Below are 13250 nucleotides of genomic sequence, written 5' to 3' on the forward strand. Positions count from 1 at the left end.
TTGTCTCAAGTATTGGCTTTAATTTTGTTTTTCAAGTACATTAGCTAAACAATGACAAACCATGACATTTTTCTTACATATAAAGTTAAGTTTGAGTCCATTTCAGATGTTAATCTATTTATACAAATATAATCTTGTGTGATGCACTACATATTTAATCATCAAAATTCAACAATGGGACAGTATGTCACATTTTCTTTTTGCACCAGGAAAACAAAACAACCCTACACTGTATATTTATTTGACAGAGACTCATGAAATCAAAGAACAGGGAATACACTTGAATGTTTTTCATGAAACTTCTCATACTTAAGCATTTACACTTAAAATTAAATCATAGGCTGCAACTGAGGTTCATTATTTGCTTCAGTAATTAAGTTTCAATTTACATTCATGCCAATAAGGAAACAACAGGATGAGTGCTGTACAAGTGAAGGGAAATGTCCACTGCTGGCCAGTAAATCCTGCTCTTCCAAATGTCCATTCATTATTGCTGCACATAAAGAAGGTGGACAGAAACACCTTAATATACAATAGGTCTGCAACAAATGAGCTGTAACTGTTCATTCAACCAGATGATCATTTAAAAAAAAAAAAAAAAAAAAAAATGGTTTCGTCAGGGACATGAGAGCAACACAAACACTGGATTCAAACCAGGACCCTCATGGTCACAGTTTTCCTCCTTGACCACTGGTGCACCAAGACAGCATGAATGGCCATTTTTAAGCCTTTTATATCCTGGTAAACATCAGTCTCTTGGTATTGTCCTTCTGGACCACTGTTACAGTAATTAATGGTCTTCCTGTGTGCAGTGTCCACAAAAACTAAACAGGAGTATGAACAATCTGCTGGAAGGTGTTTCTGTTATTTTGTCCACCCTGGGCTTAAAACCATTAGTCCCTCACACATTGGTCTCTTTGCGCAGGCGCTTCATACGCTGCACGTTGTTCTCCATGGCGGTGGGGTTGGTGATCTCTGTGGCACAGCTGGCAGGAAACCAGCCTCTCTCCCCATCTCGCATTCTCTCTCCATAGCACCAGGCTACGGGGAGCAGACAGTTCAGGTTACCCTTTAAACACTTGAGCATGCTTTTATGTGAAGTGTTAAAGGTGAAACACCAGTTCAGCATGAAGATGTTTTATTACAGGTACACACACACACACAGGGCCTCACCTTCCTCTTTCCGCAGGACAATGACAAGCTCAGCCTGTTGTAGCCCCAGCTCGTCTGGCTCCTTCGGCAGGTAGGCTTTGGTGGCCTCATACTGTGGCTGACCTGAAACCAACGCCTTATGTTAGGCACAGTCTATGTTGCTATATTTCATGTTCCTGATTTATAGCGCTACGTGGTTCATCCTATTATCCTGTGAAGAAATTAGTACCATGCTCTCTGCACTTGTGCATCTTTGCATTTTCAAGAGTTGCAGACTCACTTGAAATGGAAACTGCCTGCAAACCATCTGTTTTCTGTGCACCACACTGCCTTGCACGACAAATGAATCATTTACACATTAAAGGTAAGGGAACAGATTTGTCATTAGTTGCCACTGTTAAAGATTACATGTCTGGTCTGGTCTCAGAGTGAATTCAAAGTGCATTTCAAAGAATGACTCCCTTGGTAAATAAAGCAAGCTGACTTACCAGCTGCAGGAGTGGAGACACCTGCCTGCTTGTGTTCTGTCAGAGCGACTATCCAACGTGCCCGGTCCACCCTTAACAACAGAAAATATTAATTAAAAATGTAATTTATTTCATAAATGTATAGAGTCAATACATATACATAAGTATATATATATTTGACTCCCAGCCAAGTCTATTGTACTAGTCTTTTTGCCCAGCAGGTTGGCACTACGGCTTCGGTCAGTAGAGGGAGCCAGACCTTCATATATGGTACATGCTCTACCAGGTGAGCTACCAGGTGCTTCCTTGAGACATACTGATTGTAAAAATCCATTCATTACCTGACTTCTTGGTTGAAGTTCCTGTTTTATTTGAGGCAGCCATGTTCTCAGTATTGTGATGAACTAATGCCCTGTGCCACAGATGCATGTTTGAACTTCTGGATTCAATCAAGTGAGAAACAAACAAAAAACTTGCCAATCTTGAACTGAATTGGTGTGCAGTGGGTGCTGGGAGGTGCATAACCATGTTCCGTGACTACATGCTCAGCACAAGAGCCACGATGAAACTCACAGTTTGTGGGTTGGTAGGATTCCAGATACCCAAACGCATGTGAGCAAGCACCGAAGTGTTGCCTTCATCAAAGCTTTAGCTGCATTCTCAGTGTCTAAAGTCAACCGTGTCTGTGCTGGAGACTAGACTCTCCCTGTGTTCAGCTCTCTGTACTTTTGTAGCTTTTACGAAATCTTTGGTTTGGAGTTTAGTCTCACCTGCGTGTTTCTGTTTATACTTTCACATGTCAGTCTTATTTTATGATTTACTGATTACTTTCAGCCATAATTGGAGCTGCGTCAAGGTACTGCTGATGCATACTGACACTTCTGAATCCCTCCCTTCATATTAATGCACATAATGTCACCTTGTAATACTCAAATCTTGTGCTTTCACATTTAAATCAATGCAATAACTACTTGTGAAGTGCGGTTCATGACTGAGAGCAGCAGTACCTGGACTCGGCCACCAGGGAGATCTGCTCCGCTCTTCCTTCACTGTTCCTGCTCATCAGCAGTCTGAAGGAAAGATAGTGGCTGGAGCTGTTCTTGGCCGGCGGAGACGTCTGCCCTTCTGCATCCTCTCCGACCTCCACCTCTACATTCTCCAGAGTGGCGTAGTCCATCACCACAAAGCTCTCCTCACTGGACAAACAAACCGTTTTTACTCAGATTTCCACTGACAGGATATTTTTTAATCAGACAAATTGTGTCCACGGTCCCAGCATGCAGAACACTGACAGAAACACAAACCCAGCTGCAATGATACTGTGCATGTGTCTGCTATTAACACACAGACAAACACATTTAAACTGCATTCCTCGCCTATCCGCTAACAGCATTTCCAAGATATTATCACCTGAAGACTGGGGGACAGTGTGGACTTTACAAACCTGAAAATGACTCCAGTGTTGTGGGCAGCTCCTTCCTCTGAGCTGACATTGTTTGGTTTCTCCCTAATTCAAAACAGAAAGCTGTAGCCTGTCGAGCTGACATGCTGAATGCAAGATTGAAGAATCTCAAGTATGCACGCACCACATCCATACTGCTCTCTCCTCTCTGTCCCTGTCCTGTCCTCTCCTCTCTCAGATTCTCATGCTCCCTTCAGCAGCTGGACCTACTCAGTGTCCACAGGAGTCACCAGGGAAGCACACAAAGTTCATGAAATGCTTCAAAACTGGCTGTGGTTGTCTGACTGGCTGTCTTCTCTAGCAGCCCCCATTGTAACAGATGCCCGATCAGGTCTGTGAAAGAAGTTGTGAAATTCGCTGTGCATTATGTCCTGAGGTTAAAAACATTAGCTTCTTGCTCTGGTCTCCTTGTGTGTAACCTTCAGGTGGCTGAATGCATCTGAACTAATCCTGTTAATCCTGCTCTTAATTATGGTGATTATGTCGACATACTAAAAGTCTGTCAGTTTCGTCTGTCAGTTTTTGTTTTATGAAAACCTTTTCCCACAACATATTAGATTTTAGGTTCATAACATTCAGAATTGACTTTTCAGTCCTGCTGACCTCTTCTTCTTGGTGACGATCAGCACATCATTGAAGAGAAACAGGTAATAGCTCCTGTGGCTGAAAGCCCTCCAGATGCTGAGTTCCTCAGTGCAGACGGCCAGCTCGCCGCGCTTCTTCAGCCACCGCGATGATGACACCAGAGGAAACGGCTGCGAGGACACAAGAGTTATCAGTCCCGGTTAGCAAAGATGAGTAAAGACATTTGTCTGTAATGGATGGGCATCATCACTACATGAGGGGAATCAGTCCAAAGCTCTTTTCAAGTTGCATTATATTCCTTGCTTTCATCCACAACCAACAGTATGGTCGGTTCTTACCTTGATTTTACCAAAATCCATGTGCTTCTGGATGGTGTACATCTGCTCTGTCCTCTCCATCCGCTGAGCTCCTTCATTGCAGCTAGCGACCAACTGTTGAAATAATAATCATGACCTTAAAAACACATCAACTTCACAGGCCACTCTCATATGTGGAGCTACGGAGTGCTTTTCTCTACCTTGCTGATGGCGTGCAGCGCCCAAACAGCAGCAAAGTACTCCGCTGTCTTGTCTGGAGTTTTTTGGCAGATTGTCTGCGTGGAGAGACGAAAGGTTTGAAACTTCTTAAGCACCAGTATTTTACTTCTACTTCTCATTTCAACCCCTCAAAAATGTGTCTCCTTGATATGTGAATGAGCGTTACTACCTTTTGAATGTGATGTGTCCATCTTTACAAGGTTTCATAAACAGCAAAATAAAAGTTTTCTAAAGACTGACAAAAATGAAGAAGATGCAGACAGTGTCTTTAGGTATGCGTTTGCCACACTAACAGGTAAAGAATGACCTTTTTGTGACAGTGACAGTCAATCTAATAATATACACTTGAGAAAAATAGATAAGTGGCTCTCAGCCTGGTCTCCATGAACCCATTTTAAGCTGTTTTAAATAATTTTAGTCCATTTCTTTGGAAAAGTGTATTTTCAGTTGCCATGTGAATGGCATTGTGGTAGGCATTGTTTCATTTCTTGAGGGGCTCATATGAGAGAGTAAATGTTAAACTGACATCCAGTAGCAGTGGCAGTCTGGTGACTCGCTGCATGGGAAGGATGAGGAAGGAGATCATGGGCAGGCCTCCACATTCACTGCTCCCTTCAATCTGCTTCAGGGTCTCTTTAAACGCAATGTTGCTGGTCCTAACAGACAGAAAGAAAGGGCAAAGTTCAGCTCATCCTGCTGTTACTGCAGTAACTCGACAGCCTGTACAGTTCACTGCAGCTACTCACAGCAGCTTCTGCAGCGTCCTCTGCTGGAACGTCTCGTTGGAGCAGTAGACGATGTAGGGCTCAAAGTGGTGGGCAGCGTGGTTCTGAACGATATCGCTGATGTCCCGGATCACCGGGCTGTCATAGTGACGCCGTTCAAGATCCTCAAAAAACCTGACAATTGAGAGTGGGAGGTTAGCGGAGATGTGAAAGTGTTTCCTCCCACAGACTGATCGCCTGAGTGGGACACACACAGCTGTGTGAGAGTAGCTTCCAGCTGAATTGGATGATAACTTCTAGGCTTGTCAGGATGGTGGTTTGTGATAACAACAGTTGCATCATCAAAGCACAGATGAATTCATCAGTGAGACAGGTACGGCAATCTAATGTGAACTTAGAAAGTTAATGTTACAGTAAATTATCACTTGATCTATCCTGAAAGAAGACAGACAAGCTTTCAATACACTAAAATACTAAACATATGTTATTTTTACATTAAGATCCAGGTGATCCCTTCTGCTTTGTAAAAGCTATCAACACCAAAAATGACTTTCAGCCCCACCCTTGCTAAGTGCCTTTTTAACAAAAAGGAGTAAAATGACACCTGAAAAACAGCCCAGCCCAGGAAGCAACTACAGGACTCACATTCACACACACAGACACTGTAAGTCAGATATGTCATAAAGCAGCTTCAGAGGCACCTTCTAGTCTCACAGATCCTGTTTTACTTGGGGAGAACAAGAACTGATAACAAAATGATCAAAGCAAGAAGGACTTGGATTTCTTCTCATTCAAAATAATGAGGCCAGTCATAAACAGAGCAACACGGGCTGCTGTCAAACACATTATCATCTTCAAGCCCGGGAATACCGCTCAGAGCAAACAGGCAGCAGAACCAGTTTGGCTGACGTGTCCTGACACGTCGACAGAGCCAACAGGACATGCTAAGGAAAGATATGCTAAGGGCAAATACTTGATCTGAAACTTTAAATCAACCCTTTTTCTGTTTGGGAACACAGTGCAAACTATGACACCAATGTGTGCCATACAGTTTAAAGTCTGCAAAGAACAGTAAACACTGTATGCAGATAAACAGTCCATTACACTACTTCACACACTGATAACATCATCAGATCCCTTTCTTTAAGGTGGTGAACCTCCCCCACCTCTAGTTTTCCACACACACACACACACACACACACACACACACACACACACACACACACACACACACACACACACACACACACACACACACACACACACACACACACACACACACACACACACACACACACACACACACACACACAACAAGTAAGAAGAGAAGAGTGCTGTTCCCACCGTTTGCTGACTTGGTGGATGACAGAGATGTTGGAGAAGAGGTGATGGTGCTCCGTGGCCGTCAGCGTTTTCCTCAGAGCTTCGTTACTCTTGAAGTGACGCACCAGGATGCCCAGGCTGTGCAGGTATGAATGCTCTGATGTGATGATCTCGAAAATGGCCTGTCGAATGGCCACACAAGAGTGCACGTGAAGGAGTGAGTCACATTTGCAACATGGAGTAAGAAGGAAAAACCCTCCCTGTGATGCTCTTACTGTTAGATCTCTAGCTCTGTTATTTTTTATGATATTTTCTCCATACTGGAGTGTAATAGTTTGGCGATTATCCAGAGGAATCAGAAACCTATACCAGCAGACAAACAAAACAGGCCCAGAAGTGGAAAACAAATCAGCAGTGGTTGATTTATAGCAGAGTTCAAACTAGATTTTACTGTACGGCAGCATAAATGTTTTGAAACGGTTAAGCTCTGCTGTTTGTGGTCAGGGCGAGGTGAGCTGTCAGGTGTTGACAACACACGTTCCACGCCCCCACTTCCTGTAGAGGTGTAGTGGCTCAGAAAAGACCAAAGGGCATTATCTGAGCTCGGCCAACAACAGCACTTCTTGAAAATCTCTGTGCAACACTCAAATTTCAGAATAAAAGCTCAAAAGTTCGGAAAGAATGGTAACTGGAAGTCTGCCTGGCAAAGCTCTGCTGGTAACACTGAACAGTGCGGTCCACAAAATGTGAGTGGTTACTAAGGAAGGAGCGAGGAATGAATGCCGACGTGATAACTACTGCATTGTTAATGAGTGGTTCCAGAGTAACTCTGATGACAGGATTATAATGAGTTACTTTCATCATGAGTCATTGCTGATTAAATTTGACCCAGCCGCTGAGTGGCACAAACTAGTGACGTCTCATTGCTAAATACTTCAGCATGTCCCCCTCGAGTTAAGTAATCATACCAAGTCCCTCATTACTTCATAATTATGAAAATCATACTATAATATGAAAATATAACTACAATATTACTGCCTACAGATACCCATAAATCCTACACAGTGGTCCTTTATTACAGTATGTCCCAGTCTGTCTCAGTAACTCATCATTATCTGTGATCATTTTTGATTCACAGTTATTCAGGCATTACTCACCAACGCTTCACTATCAGGTCATCCCTGATTAATTCTTCTCTGGGTCCTTAATTACTACTCACATTTTATGTACGGCATTGTAAAGTGTTTCCACTCTGCTCTGTCTAAGCTAACATGGGGCAACTTCTTTGCTGCTAAAAACATCCTGATATTACAGCACGCCCACTCGAAGAGCAGCAGTTTTAGTCCATCTACAGCCCTGATTAAAAATACATGATAAAAACAGAATCCAGTCATTTGAAAATGAACTCTGTTCACACACACATAGTGTTCCTGAGTCCATGTAGTAATATCCTTCAAACAATCATGTGGTGAACCTCGCTCCATCCTTGCTTGTGAATGACTGAGCCTTTCCAGGATGCCTCTGGAGCATCCCACAACTTTCCCAGTTCCAAGTTGCTCACAACTTGTTTGAAACGTGTTGCTGGCATCAAATTCAGAATAAGCAGATGATTAAACATAAAATATGTTTATTACATTTTATTAATATTAGTTAGCCTCAGCAGAATCCTTTGATGCCCTACAAAGCGGCCTTAAAGTGTCCATTAATGGCTGTACCAAACGAAACCCAGGAGGTAACTGAAGGTACAGAAGAGCGTGGCAGCGTGACTGCAATCACATTGGCAGGGTGTGGCTTTATTCAGGGCCTGCAGTGCACACAGAGTGGACCTTTGGTATTGACACAACAGGCTGTTGGACTGCTTGTAAAGACACATTACAAATGGGAAAATCCCCCCTCAGATATTGTTGCATGTAGATGATATCAGTCTGTGATGTTCACTTTCTTTCCAGGAGTGCAATGTAGTGTAACTGGTCCTGTTGTGATATGAACTCAACCAATTTTATCTGCTCCTGCTTCTGCTCAGTGATGTGCTTCATTTCCTAGAAAACCCTTTGACAAAACCTCTGAGAATGAAATCCAACTTGCTGGCAGACAATATTGGCATGTGTTGGATGCAAATCAACATGACTGTAAGGATTTATAAGAGGCACTTCATTTCCTGATGATGTCATCGCGGTTATCTTGACTTGGACCTGAGCTTAATTGTGTTAACAGAAAGAAACAGAAAGTGTTACAAACTGGAGGTGTGGGGTTTGAAAGAAGTGAGTATTAAGGAGGCAGGAGATATCTAATAAAAGATGCTTTTGAGTTACACTCAGGGAAAGGTAGGATCTGGTGTTTTGGGGGCTTCACCAAAAAATGATACTGAATAAATACTATTAATGATTACCGTTACTTCATTATTCCAGTAAGCGCTATCCAAACATCACCATAATGCAAGTCTTCACCCGAAGATTTAATGATTTATGTGATGGGGACCCCATAAGGAAGGTGAGTCCCCACAGTGTAACTGTGTAAACACATTGATGTCCCCACAATGCGAGTAAAACACATTAAAACACACTTACCTCTTGTCGCTTTCTCTCTTGAGGTGAGATCAGTTTCAGGATACCTGTGTCCTTCACCTTTGTCAGCGACACAAAGAAAAGCTTATGTTATCCTCTGCAGCCTGATGTATATTTGAGATGGAGCTTTTATAAAATAAATAAATAAAAAATGGTACTAATGAAAATTCAATGTCTCCAGCCTGTTGCAGAAGCTTGGTGGTTGTTCTAATATCTCAAGCAAACTTAGCAAGTATTTCCACACGGGGTCATGGAGTGTGGGAGTTTATGCAGCAGCAAACGCAAGAAAGACTGCAGACTGTTAGAGAGTCATTAATTCAGAAACCTTCCCTCAACGCTGACACTTTGCATGCCGGTGCAGTTAGAGGCTTACCTGTGGCAGCTGGCTCCAGGTGAGCTGAACAGGCCGGTAGCTCTTCACCACGATGCCCTGGTCCTCCACGGGAGGCTCCACCACCACGAAGTCATCCAGCAGCTCATCCTGTTGGGTGGACTGCAGCCCTCGCTCACGGATTTCTTGGTAGAGGCGCGGTGTGGCTGAAGGTCGCATCAACATCAACAAACATCATTTAAGTCTAATTTCAGAGCCTCAGTCTGTGGTGGTTTTGCAATGTGGAGCATTTTTCATGACTACAGGAGCAACAAACAGATTCCTAAAAAGCACAGTTGAAATGGTGAAAGCAACTGGTGTCGAACTGAAATCTTTCTGTCACGGCGGGCTTGTGCATGAAGGCTTCTGTTCTTATTCACCTTTAAATCTGTCAGATGTACATACTGAAAGAAGGTAACTGCAGATATCCTGTTTAACAACTGACAGGCTGAGGCGGAGTTGGAATCTGTCGGCATAATAACACAATCCGCTTTGAGAATTAAAGCGTGGGAAGTGAGAATGCATCTGTTTGGAATAAAGCTGACAGTGAGTGAGATTTAAATGCAGGTTTCTGCTGAGAGTGTTTCATTACTGGAGTGACACAGAGACCATTAACTTAGTCAGAGGTCACAGGTTGATTGTCACTGTGTTTAATGTGAGGGTGAACTCTGATTATGATACTGAGACAGACAATGAATGTTTTTCTAAGGTGACTGCTCTCGCATGTTTGAGTCAGCGTTAATTTGTTAACAACATCAATTTTAGCACCTTTTTTCCCACCTTATTAGCGGCTGCAGCAGTGAAATATCAGTTCTAAAAGTGACAAACAACTCTTCAAGCAAACCTTCTCAAGTCTGCATAATCAGAACTGGAAAGAAATCACTTTAAAAACATGTAAAACTGGAGAAGTGGCAGAGTCTGAAGGCACAGGCCATCAAAGTTTAACATTCAGGACTCAACAATCTGACATTCAGCACGCTGGGAGCGTTCACAGTAAATAATTTCCTGTTTGGTCCTCTGCTGTTGCCTCAGGAGATCTTTTCTAAGCTATGACATGGAGGTTGCTCCATCCACATATCAAGTCCAGTTTTCCATCAATCAAACAGCATTGTTATTCCCCATCTATTTGCAGCCATTTAGCCAAATTTAGAGAAGTGGATAGAGTGACACATAAGTAAACCTACCATCTTTGAAAGACCCACGCTGGTTGTGGTTCCTCTTTCTCCCCAGGGTTCGCTGGAGGGAGACAGCAGTGCAGCCTGGGTTAAACTCTGTGGACGGCATATGCCTCAATAATACTACAAAAAATAACAGTATCTTTTATCTCCTGGCATCTCATTCTCTGCTCAGCACTTTATTCCAATGCTTAAATGAAGCATTTTCTAAGTATAGTCTGATAAAACCCCTATGAGGACTTCCTCAACAGTGGTACTGGTCTGGAAGATAGGAAACAGTTGTGGAAACATGCCATTGTCCCTATGACTAAAGAACTATACTGCTGGCTGTGACCTGTGAGGCTGTTAAGAATAAAGGTGCATCCTTACCAGCTGCAACTGCAAATTACATTTAGAAACTGTGAGTTTATGGTGGATGGCCACAGTACAATACTGCCCTTTCATCCCAAATCCCTCAGAGCTTTTACCTTGCGTCCAGGGCTTCGACCTGGACTAGGGCTGGGTGCTCTATCTTCTCTAACAGGCTTCAGTGTGGCTGTGGCCCCTTGTCTTGCAGCCATGGCTTCAATGTCCAGGCTGGTCACAGCCGCTCTGTATGACTTGTTCCTGCGGTTCCTCCTCAATGCAAAGCCGTCTCCATCACTGTCATAATCCTCCCAGGTCACATCTGGCCCCTGGGTTGAGTGACGGCTCCGGCTGCCAGTGATGGAGTTCTCCAGTCCCAACGGGAAGGTCACCACTGTGGTGTGGTGACGGTGCTTAGGCCGGCTGGCCGCAGCTAAATTCTTAGGGATGAGCTGGTGGGTGCCAGACTTCAGTGCTGCAGGACTCTGGGTGCTCAGAACTACCTGCTGAGGCACCACCACCCTGTCTACTACATCTTCCTGGGGTGCTTCGCACTGGGGTGTGGAGGGGCTTTGTGACTGGCAGCAATCATCGCCCGGCTCAGATATGTGGAGTTCTGTGGAGAAGTGGCTCTCCAGAATTAGAGGGGCCTCGTCGCCCATGCAGCTGTCTGCCTGGCTCTGCGACATGGTGTCCTCGGCCCGGTCTGCTGAGATCTTCAGCACCTACAACATGGGAGGAGTCTGAGGAGAGGAGGACAAATGTACAGCCTTTACATGCAGGACCAGGAGACAGAAGTTCAAACTACAGGCAGGAAACACGTAGAAACCAGCACCTTAAATGGAGACATGGGAAAACAGCAGGGGTAATATGACTGTCTTGCCTGGATGACCCTAAAATACCTCCAGTGACCTACAGTGGGGCTCCCAGATCTCTTCCCACAAAAGACAGGAGCCTCACTGGTGATCCAGCTCCCCACTCCAACACTCAGTCAGTCCGATGGAGCAGCCAGTTGTGTCGGTCCTCAAACACACGTACAGACACTCAACCTGAGTCACAGCTCACTCCTACACTGCACTTGCCCACACAAAAGCGCACGCGCGCGCACACAGACGCAGACACACACACCTGCTCCAACAAATCTGTGCGCCACAGAAACTACAAAAAACCAAATCCGCACTTTCTTGAGATAGAAACTCCCAACCTTTGCAAAGAGAGTCATCTCCAGTGCACACAGGCACGTTATAAAGCAGGATTAACTCTTATAAACAAAGTGTGAAGCTCAATTGACTTTCATAACAGAAAGTTACAGAAACCGTCTTTTTCAAATTGTCGTCACACCTACAGCAAAACAAATAATGGCCTTGTTTTTTTTCTGCCCATTCCCTGCCTGAAAGACGGATTAGGGTGGGAGCAAAAATGTCCGCCTCACATTCCCATGGCTCATAACAGCGGGGTGACACACAGTTCGGCAGGCACCGAGGCGCGGAGCAGTTCAGCAGCTGTGTCTTACCTGTGAGAGGTGACCTTCGCACACCAGCCTTCTGAGGACACGCTGTCCTCACACAGTCCGCCGGTCCTCTGGGGAGCTGCTGTCCGGTGTGTTGAGACGTGCGGCTCCAGCAGCAGCTGTAGTCCTCCGCTCCTCTCAGTCACACATTTCTTCTTCCTCACTCACTTCCTCCTCTGTTTGCAGGCGCCCATTAAGCCGTCCTGTCTACGTCACTACAGGTGAGTGTCAATCAATCATCGAGAGGCGGCAGTTCAGAGTAAAGCAGGTGAAAGCTTGTAGACACGGAGAAAAGTTTTCACAGAGAAGCAGCTTAACATCTGCTGCTTCTGTGACGCTGGACTACTTCAAAACTCCGTCAGTTTTCAGATAAGCGCATTTAAAATCCAGGTCGAGTTAAGTTTGGAGAGTCCACATTATTACAATCCTTTTACAGATGCTGGGAGATAAATTATCCTCGTTTACATAATCTTCCACCCAATTTAAATTCGCTGTTTCTGTCTTTCTAATTGTTGACATCCCGTCTACCTGATTGGGCACAAATAGCTCTTTGACGCCCTCTGGTGATCAATGACAGATACTACAGTCTCTCCTCCTGCAGTGGCGAAGTCCACATAAAATCTTTTATAGGCTGTAGCACATTTTTGTGTGTATTTTCTCAGTTATTTTTAATTGCGTTCTGCCATTGTTATTGTTTTACTTTATTATTATTATAACGTTGTTGCTGTGTGTGATATTTTGGTTGCATTTAATGTATTTCAAATCACATTCTGATATGTAATTAACTTGTGCCTTTTGTTCAAGCTGTATGATTGTACATTGTATTACATCAGCCTTTTATGTCCCTGATATTATTATGATACTGTATTAAAACCCAGTTTGCACAATTTACACGTCAGTTTTCTCAAAGCATAAACAATCCTTCTCTCGCTCAGTCCAATGCAACAATTTCTGTTGGAGGCAACACGAACACACCCTGAACATTGTTTGGTGATTAAAGATTTATTGTTTTCATTTTTTAACAGTCTTGAAAATA

At 43.9% G+C, this 13250-nt stretch overlaps 1 protein-coding gene across 1 annotated transcript; it reads right to left on the reverse strand.

The window, feature by feature from the left end:
- Positions 1 to 2: 2 nt before the first annotated feature.
- Positions 3 to 12352, reverse strand: arhgef16 (Rho guanine nucleotide exchange factor (GEF) 16). The gene is made up of 15 exons (XM_070968052.1): positions 12218 to 12352; positions 10827 to 11447; positions 10369 to 10420; positions 9188 to 9351; positions 8818 to 8874; positions 6272 to 6432; positions 4949 to 5101; positions 4729 to 4858; positions 4184 to 4258; positions 4005 to 4097; positions 3685 to 3836; positions 2627 to 2815; positions 1641 to 1711; positions 1174 to 1275; positions 3 to 1041 (listed from the first exon to the last, which is right to left on the reverse strand). Exons 2-15 carry the CDS (start codon positions 11391 to 11393, stop codon positions 902 to 904), a joined length of 2106 nt encoding a protein of 701 aa, XP_070824153.1. The 5' UTR covers positions 11394 to 11447; positions 12218 to 12352; the 3' UTR covers positions 3 to 901.
- Positions 12353 to 13250: the final 898 nt, after the last annotated feature.

This window comes from Chaetodon trifascialis, chromosome 8 (genome assembly GCF_039877785.1).
Source record: "Chaetodon trifascialis isolate fChaTrf1 chromosome 8, fChaTrf1.hap1, whole genome shotgun sequence".
NCBI classification, from domain to species: domain Eukaryota; kingdom Metazoa; phylum Chordata; class Actinopteri; order Chaetodontiformes; family Chaetodontidae; genus Chaetodon; species Chaetodon trifascialis.

Excerpts from the sequence above, each read along its gene's own strand:
- arhgef16 (XM_070968052.1), bottom strand. The coding sequence starts at position 11,393 with ATGTCGCAGAGCCAGGCAGACAGCTGCATGGGCGACGAGGCCCCTCTA. Across the intron at positions 9,352-10,368 it reads GCGTGGGTCTTTCAAAGATG|CCACACCGCGCCTCTACCAA; the intron begins GTAGGTTTACTT and ends TGCGACCTTCAG. Across the intron at positions 4,859-4,948 it reads AGGACGCTGCAGAAGCTGCT|GACCAGCAACATTGCGTTTA; the intron begins GTGAGTAGCTGC and ends TCTGTCTGTTAG.